General features: G+C 35.7%; 1 protein-coding gene across 1 annotated transcript; it reads left to right on the plus strand.

Annotated features, from left to right (window-relative positions):
• Nucleotides 1-4,509: 4,509 nt before the first annotated feature.
• Nucleotides 4,510-9,660, plus strand: selenop (selenoprotein P). Its single transcript, XM_071582444.1, has 5 exons — nucleotides 4,510-4,604; nucleotides 5,507-5,734; nucleotides 5,898-6,107; nucleotides 6,209-6,326; nucleotides 8,483-9,660. The coding sequence occupies exons 2-5, from the start codon at nucleotides 5,532-5,534 to the stop codon at nucleotides 9,002-9,004; spliced, it is 1,053 nt and encodes a 350-aa protein (XP_071438545.1). The 5' UTR covers nucleotides 4,510-4,604; nucleotides 5,507-5,531; the 3' UTR covers nucleotides 9,005-9,660.

Here is a 9,660-nt window from a genome sequence, read left to right on the forward strand (position 1 = left end):
TGACAGGTGGTGGTTACCAGGGCGACGGTGCTCAAAGATCCCGTTATCTTCAAGTATGGAAAATGTACATTTGTTTTGGCTTAATTATTTTAGTAGATTATTATTGTGTTTTGTATTCTGGTTGTGTATTATACTTTACTGCTTTAGGTTAAGTCATATAGGTCTATTGTTCTTTTAAATAGCCTAATATTTGTGCTGGAGGCCTATGTATCCCCTGTAAGCGTTATATGTCTTTAATAAATAGCTACATTAAAAAAAGTATGGAAAAGGTAAATAAGTCTAAGAAGTAAAATGTTGGTTGGCAACCTGATTTGGATTAAAATATTTAAATAAAAATGTATTTAAAAATGACCCCATTAGTAAAGCATTTTATGGAAGTCTTGTACATACAATTCATTGATATATTATTAGCCTATAGTTTTTGTTCACATTTTAAATTAATTTTAATGTTTATATTTCATTTTAAATTTAAATATTTAAATTTCATTTTAAATGTTTTTATCTTATTGTCATTTTTATTTGTTTTTCTTAAACGTCTATACAGGCTAGTTCTCAGTTTTGATTTTAGTTTGAGTTATTTTAGATAAGATAAAATAAAGTGTTTATTATTATTTTAAGAAACGTTTTTTTTTAATGGTTTTAGGTTTTAATAAACCTGATCCAATGTTACTTTTGTTCAAAAACTAGAAAATAATAAAATTTTATAAAATCAAAAGAAAATATGTAGTTTGATCGATTAGAGAGAAAAATAAGTAATTCTAGCTATATATTCATGTTTCATAAGACCTTTCACAGAAGTTATTACATTTTTCACTAAGGATATTTGAAATTAAGCTGAAATTTGTCATAATAAACTGTTTTTTGCTTCTCTCACAACCGAAACGTGCGTTATTCGTTGACAGACAAAGCTCTCCACTGGCCTCCTGAGGCACAACTGAGATACAGTGCACTCTTAAAACTAACGCTTCTTATTGGCGTTGATGAGAATCTTTAACATCCATGGAACGTTTCCATTCCACAAAAGGATCTTTATAGTGGAAAAAGGTTCTTTAGATTACAATTTTCTTCACATTAAGAAAAATGGTAATTTTAGGAACTGTTCACTGAGAACTAAAAATGGTTCTTCGTGGCATCACTGTAAAAACCCACTTTTGGAATCTTTATTTTTTTTAAGAGAAATTTAGACAAGAGAAATGTTTGGTTTAATGAAACCAAACATTAATTTTTTTTCAGTTTACTAAATTGTGACTGAAGAAATTATCATTTTAATAAAAATCTAAACAATTTTCTATTTTTCCATTTTTTGAACTGTAAAGGCTACATTTGAAAAGCATTATAACCTACAGTAATTTGCTATGCTCCGCTATGCTCAGCTGCCACTTTCCACAAGAGGGTCTGGCTGCAGCCTTGCACTAATTGCACTCTCAGACTTGCACTCTCAGACACTTGCGCATCCGCTAGCGACGTTACTTGCAGTCTTTATTTTCTATTTTGTTCTATTTATTAATTACTTTTTGTTTGAATCTCTCAACATTTTACAACAGTAGCCAGGTGGTGAAGACAAGAAGAAAGGAACTAAATTACAAAGTCACTTGCAATCCACACAAATCGTGCGTGTTGCCAATGGAGACAAGACGCTGTGGTGGTGATTAAATGATTACAACTAATTTAGTACTATAACATACAGGGTCCTGCAAGAAAAAGACAAGACCCGCAAATCCGTGGCCACAGAACAGCAGAATATGAACGCAATGCACAAAGTCTCTCATTAAGCGTTTTCCTCCTGTAGAAAAACATAAACACTTAACATGGCTTAATGTATTAAGATGCTATTAAAATATCAAATTAAATATGCCGTTTATTAATATAATGAATATGTATATAGTAGTTTCCTTCCATACTGCAAAACGTGGCATAATGGACTAAAAAGGCCAAACTCAATATGCTCCTCTACATTATTAATATACATAACTAATATGTACAGGCAAGCAGGTGAGCCTTTCGCGTTAAGCGTTTTTCCATATAGAATATACTTTCTACAGCTCTTTTATATCATTGTCTTTGTCCATTAAGCTACATTACATGTTTTATTTATAATGATTTTCTATAGGAGGAAAATGTTTAACGTGCAATTTAACGCATTGCGTACTGGGCTCATCTGCTTGCCTGTAGCCTACTGAGTTGATCCTTTTAAAGTCACTTAATGCATTTCATAATGCACGTTCATATTTGTTGGTCTGTATATACTCTGAGTCAACAACAAGACATACAGGCTACTGAATTGTCTTTATAATCTTAGTCCGTTATTATGCCACATTAAGCGTTTTGCTGTATGGGAGGACAAGTGAAAGTTTGCGCATTGTGTTCATAGCCATCTGATAGCCTTGTAGTACATTCAATAATAACTATATATCGAATTTGATCTTTTAACTGAACTTAATGTTTCTTAATACATTAAGCCATGTTAAGTGTTTATGTTTTTCTACAGGAGGAAAACGCTTAATGAGAGACTTTGTGCATTGCGTTCATATTCTGCTGTTCTGTGGCCACGGATTTGCGGGTGTCTGAGAGTGCAAGTCTGAGAGTGCAAGTGCAAGGCTGCAGCCAGACCCTTCTCACTTTCCACGGCGGCGGTTGTTGCTGCCTGCCACAGACTTGCGGGACTTTGGAAGTGGCAGCGGCATTACCGCCGAGTTACATTCGTGGTAATGTTGTAGCTTGCTGGAAAAACCTATGTGCAAATATTTTATAAACATTTATGATCAAATGTAGCTTTTACAGTTCAAACATTACCCGGAGATATATGTAGACTGATTTCCGCGGCTGATGTTTATGAATAAATCTTTAGCCTACGTCTCCGGTGGTTATGTGTGTGTATGGCATAGCTTTCTATGGGAGCCCACAGCGCAAATTGAAAGATAAAAAATTGAAAAATACAAAATTGTTTAGATTTTTATTCAAATTATCATTTCTTAAGTCACAATTTAGTAAACTGAAAAAAGGAGAGAAAATGGCAATTATTAATTAACGAAGTATCTGAAAAAAATAATGTTTGGTTTAATTTTTTCATTTTTGCTTTTGCACCATATGGTCTGAAAATTGAATTGTGAAGCGTTACACGGACCTTTAATGTATGACAGAATACTGATGCTTTTAAACGAAATTAAAGCAAGAACTAAGATGTGATTGTTGGAAGCATGTGTACAATGTAAAATTATTAAATGTAAAAACAGAAGACAACATATAGCCGAACCTCAATTCATATATCTGAACCAAACATCAACAGGTTTACACATAAGCTGAGTATGTTAAACCATTGCAGGTTTGCTAGTTAAACATTAGGCTAATCTAAAAATGATTGTCAAAACTTGAGAAAAAAAGCTAAAATCAAATAGATTAGACAATTTCTGAAGATGCTATTGATTTAATGTCCAGTTGTTGCACTATCCATTGACTTGGATATACAGTTTATTCTTTACTAAGAATAGACAAATGTATTGTCAAGATTTATGAGAATCAGTTTATCTAATAAATTATTTCATAACACATTCTTAAAGTTAACGGTTAACTAGCAGTAATCAGTGAAATGTGTGTTAACTGCATCTAAAATGCATCACTAGGAGGTCAAACTGTCCTCCAGATCATGAGATCTGATAATGAACATGAACTGATAAATCATAAAACATAAGACGTCTTGAGACTGTCTTATGTTTTATGATTGATAATGAACATGAACTGATAAATCATAAAACATAAGATGTCTTGAGACTGTCTTTGAATGTTTATAAAAGGGTTTTGGACGTTTATGTAAGTTTTAAACACTTGTCTTGTCTTGAAAATATCTTACATAATTTTAAAAACAGGGTGTTCAGCAAAGTTCAGCAAAAAGACAGGAAGTGTCAAAGTTTCATCTCAGCAGGAAAAGTGCTGACACTAACCCAGCTGTGCAATGCTGCACAAGCAAACATTACAGGATGATAAGAGAACCATGCAAATAAAATGATCACTGATTCTGTACGAATGAATGCTTTAATAACCATGTTGCACACAATGATCTGATACATAATTGGTTGTAATTTCTTTTCAGTGTTGCCCCCCCTTTCAGCCCCTAGGGAAACAGAAGTCTGGAATGCAGTGTTCGTTAACTGTTTACTATCTGGACATTTTTTTTGGCAAAAACAAGTGTAACTTTGCTATCAGTTTTTCTTTTTTTATGAAAGAGACATGTGTGAAGAAATGAAAAAGTTAGAAAGGAAAAAAAAGAAAAAGAAAATAAAAAACAGACTTTGGCAGTGACACATACCAATACTAATCCACTTTAGACATTCTTTTTTCCCCTGCTCAAGCTTTGGCTTGTCCACTCAAAACACATTATGGAGGTTACAGACATTTACTGCTGATGCGTGTAACTCCTGGGGTGAATACTCCTGGGGTGAATACGTGACCTATTAACGTTTTTGAAACAGGGACAGAGGGACCTTTGCCCCACTTTCAGTCAAGAAAAACAAGAGGAGTATAAATAGGAGGAGCCGTGTGGGAGCGGGTTGTTTTTGTCTAGAACCAGCTCAGAAAGTATCGCTGCTGAAGACTCTCAAGTAAAACAAGTAAGTTGCTCATCAGTTATGAGATATAATATTTTTTTAGATTTCTTTTTTTTTTTCAGCCGTTCTGTAAAACATCTTCTTTGCATTACTTATTCATTTTTTAATTATTCAAATATACTTTACGTTTAATGTAGCCTAGGTATTAATGCATTATTTAAAACTAGTTTGCATATTAATTTGGCTCTGACAACTCCGTGTCATGAAAATTTACAGTGTCCTTCAGTAGTATCTAGATGGACTATGGACCTTGTCCTAAACTTGCTTTAATTGACTTTGATCACTAAATCAGGGTTAATTACCATAATTACAGGTACATGATTGTTATATGACTAATACAAGAACAATATAGTTATATAACTGCTGAATGGACAGTAATTTCGATATGTGCTGAGTCAAAAGAGACCATTCCCCTGCAGAGTTTCCTTCTTGTTTTACACCATTTTTTCTTGTTTCCTGTAAAGCTTCTTTAGAACAATATATATTGTGAAACATGCTATAAAAATTCATTGAATTAAATATCAGTATTTTATTAGTATATTATATATCAGTATATTTTTTATAGCTGTGACATTTGAATATAATAATAAATAAAAAATAAAATATACATACAAAATACTACAAAATGTTTTATCATTACATATTTTATATAGCTGTTGTATATAAAATATATACATTATATATATATATATATATATATATATAGTATAAGTATATTATATATCACTATATATTTTATATAACTGTGACATTTAATGTAACAATAAATAAAATTGTAAAATACACAAAAATACACAAAAAAAATGTTTGTTGATTGTCAGGTTGGAATTGTATCAGCATTTTACAATTCAAATGTCTCCAGTTTTTTTATGGATATGAGACAAACTGTTGGTCTTTGTGTTTAGGTTGGTGGGTCTGTTGTTTGGAGTCATGTGGAAGGCACTCAGCCTTACCCTGGCTCTCTGCCTGCTGGTGGGCTGCAGTGCAGAGAGCGAAACAGACGGAGCCCGCTGCAAACGTCCTCCTGTGTGGAAGATTGGAGAGGAGGAGCCCACGAAGAACGCTCTTGGACATGTGACAGTGGTTGCTTACCTCCAGGCCAGCTGATTGTTCTGCTTGGAGCAAGCATCGAAGTGAGTGCAGACTTTTTACTTTATACTAATAATTTCAAACAGCAAAACTTTGATGAGACCTTGGTTTTCAAACCCTTATCTGGTCGCATTCTTGATAGTGCTCTCTTTGTACTGTTCACACATGGCGTATTTATCTAATCCAACTTGTTGAATGTTCTTCAAGGCTCAATGACTTGCTCCTGAAGTTAGAGAACCAAGGTTATATAAATATAAACTACATGGTGGTAAACAACCGAGACGAAAGGTCCCAGCAGCTGCACCCCTTGCTCAAAGAAAGACTGATGAATATCACCCTCTACGCCCAAGACCTCAGTCAGCCGGATGTCTGGCAGGCAGTAAATGCTGAGAAGGACGACATCTTGGTCTATGACAGGTTCGGCTCACCACTCATCCAGTTCAATTCACCTAATGAACACGATCACTATATTACTTTAATAATAATATTCCACTAAACACCTTTTTCTACCTTTTTAGGTGTGGCCGACTCACTTACCATCTGTCTCTTCCCTACACCAACCTGAGTCACCCACATGTGGAGGAGGCCATAAGACTTACTTATTGTGATGGTATTTGTGGAGAATGCAGCATTGAGGTAAAACAGCAGTTATTATAATTATAGTATGTAATATACATAGAATATAATATGCTTTCTGTAAGCTCAACACCAGTTATAAATATGAGCAGAATAAAAATCATTTTTTCTCTCCATTATTTTCATTTACTCACCCTCATGTTACTAAACAATGTGGTGCTGAGAATGATATGAGATAAACTGTCAAGATCCAAAAAGCACGTAAAGGTACCATAGAAGAAATCCATATAATACGTGTACTATTATTTTATTCTCTCAAAATCTTCCTCTATCCATCTGAATCTGGCGCGCACAGGAGGACGTCTGTTTGTTTAGATATGCGCTCTGCACCATATAAGGAGAAGAATGCGGGGCTAAAAAGAAAGCCATAATAAATTTCGTGCGTCTGTCCTTAAAGGCACAATATCTAATTTTTGCCGCTGGAGGGTGCGCATTCAAAACACGGTGTTTCCATGTTTTCTACAAAACAAATGACACTATGGCAGGCGGCACAATGGGTCTGTGTCACTAGTTAAAATTGCTTATTTCTCTGGATTGAAACATTCTTCGGTAGATTTGAATGTGTGCAAGCGAATGCAAAATGCGCAGGGAAGGGACGTTTCAATAGCTCATTTTCCTTCTAGGTGGCGCCCTACCAAATAAATAGCCTACATAATCTCTTAAAAAAAGTTTTTGTAATCGGCTTCATTCAGAAAAACTGTTCTGTTTTTCTTTATTGCAGATATTCGTATTCATATTGTTAATTTATTTGTTATTTCTTGGTATATGTTTTATACATGAATGCACATTTTAGGTAAGAATCCTCTACTGTTATTATTTAAAGGTGGGGTAAGTGATTTCTGGTAGCCAATGTTGACATTTGAAATCACCAAAACAAACACGCCCCTACCCCAAAAGGGTCTCATTCCTATTTTGATAGCTCCGCCCCACACATACGTACGCAACCCAGGCAACGATTAGTTATGTGAAACAAAGCAAAACCACACCGGACGTGAGTGGCTCGGCGCGACAAAATACTATAGAACTCATTATAATCAGTTATGCTGTCTACACCATAGATATATCTACATATCTATGGTCTACACTGGATACGGCATTTACACGGGTCCTACTTCTTGCCTTATTGCCTTAAGCCTTCTTTTGTTCCGCAGACGTTTTCCTCTTTTGTTTTTTTATCCGCCATCTCTATCTTTCTGTCACTCGGCTCAGCTAATGTCCGTCCTGTGCTGTGCACTGAACGCTCTCTCCTCCACATCATGAGTAGACACGCCCCTTACTGTTGATTGGCTACAAGTTTGTTTTGCTACTCGGCCCAAATCAGTTTTCTAAAGCATTTTTTTAAAATCGCTTACCCCACCTTTAATGGGCATATAGCCTAAAACAATAACAAAAAACTTCAAAATTTACTTTTAATATTTAAACTAATATAAATGTTTTTCTTAGGCTTTGGTTTTTATAATATATGTTATGCATTCTATACATAAGAATAAAAGCATGTTAAAAAAAGGTTCTTTCTTTACGGCTCCATGAAGAACCTTTCACATCCTTGGAACATTTCCATTGCACAAAAAGTTCTTTATATTGGAAAAAGGTTCTTCAGATTAATAAAATGCTCTTGCACTAAGAAAAAATGTGACCCTGGACCACAAAACCAGTCAGAAGTAGCTCGGATATATTTATAGCAATAGCCAACAATACATTGTATAGATCAAAATGTTTGATTTTTCTTTTATGCAAAAATCATTAGGAAATGAAGATATTTTGTACATTTCCTACAGTAAATATATTAAAACTTAATTTTTGATTAGTAATATGCATTGCTAAGAATTTCATTTGAACAACTTTAAAGGCAATTTTCTCAATATTTAGATTTTTTTTGCACTCTCAGATTCCAGATTTTCAAATAGTTGTATCTCAGCCACATATTGTCCTAACATGAAATACATCAATTGAAAGCTTATTTATTCAGCTTTCAGATGATGTATACATCTCAATTTCAACAAATTGACCCTTATGACTGGTTTTGTGGTCCATGGTCACAAATGGTCTTCTAAGAACTATTCACTGAAAGGTTCTTTGGAGAACCCAAACAGGTTCTTCTATGGCATCTTTTAAAAATAAAACCTTCAATTTGCCCTTTCCTCTGGTCATTACAGAGTTCACTGCAACTTGAACAGTGCAAGAAATCCACAGATGAGAATACACCAACAGAGGGAGAACAGCATCACCATCACGAACATCACGGTCATCATGGACATGGTCATGAAGGGCATCACCCCGACGACGTGGAGAGGCACAGGCATCATCATCATCATCACCACCATCACCACCACGGCCAACAACAGGTTGATGTGGGTCAGCAGATCCTGGCCCAGGTTGACTTTGTTCAGGCAGCCGTTGAGCCACCAATCATGAAACGGCCTTGAGCTAAGCACACTAGGTGAAAAGTTCAGTACAGCTGACAGCAGGGAGCAGATGCTCCAGCCACCAGCTGATGCTGACACTGACGACAGCTCTTTGGCGACAGCAACGGGCATGTAGCAGGCCTCTGACACTGTGAGGGGGCTCTTCCAGCCTCCTGACGCTGACAGGGCCTGAAGGAGGACAACCACATCAGGGAGACCTGACAGTGACGTCCCGTCCAACAAGCTGAATGAGAGCTGTCACAAAAAGCCTGAGCCTGACCAGCAGGGGACGCGAGTTGAGTATGACAGGAGAAGTAAACAGGGCCGTTGGCTTTGTAACAATCTTGTCTGATCATTTATAGCTTCACGTAAACATCAGTGAACCCCATATTGCTGGTCAACGCTCTCGGTTAATCTTACCAACTAGTATTTACACCTCAGTGTGTGGCAGCACTGGACCTTGGCATCCCATTCAGAACAATTAGCAAATTGGTTATTGTTAGAAGGAAGATAAATAATTCAGGAACATCTAAATGACAAAATGTGCACTAGATTTGGATATTTTTTTTGGTTACATCAAACAAACTTTAATGGGTCCAGTGTCTGTTTGCTTCTGGGAGTGTGTTAGGTTCATCATGTTAGTGTCTTTTCACCTCTAGATGCTTTATGTGGCCTTTATGAAGGCAGGTGCAGAAACTATGCACTAGTGGTGCCTGTTTGATGTTAGGCCACACAGAGCAGAGGGCAAAGGTCATGTAACATACTGTAACCCTTGCTATACCCAATCAAAGCTATCCTATATGAACATCTGGGGTATTAAAATCTATCTATATCTATAATTTCTTCTTTTTTTTTGCTCTGTTCAGTAAGATGTTTTAGTTTTGCCGTGTGGAGATGGAGGTGGTAAAGTAGGCAGAGAGATTCTGATC

This window comes from Sinocyclocheilus grahami, unplaced genomic scaffold, assembly GCF_001515645.1.
Source record: "Sinocyclocheilus grahami isolate Dianchi unplaced genomic scaffold, SAMN03320097.WGS_v1.1 scaffold336.1, whole genome shotgun sequence".
Taxonomy (NCBI): domain Eukaryota; kingdom Metazoa; phylum Chordata; class Actinopteri; order Cypriniformes; family Cyprinidae; genus Sinocyclocheilus; species Sinocyclocheilus grahami.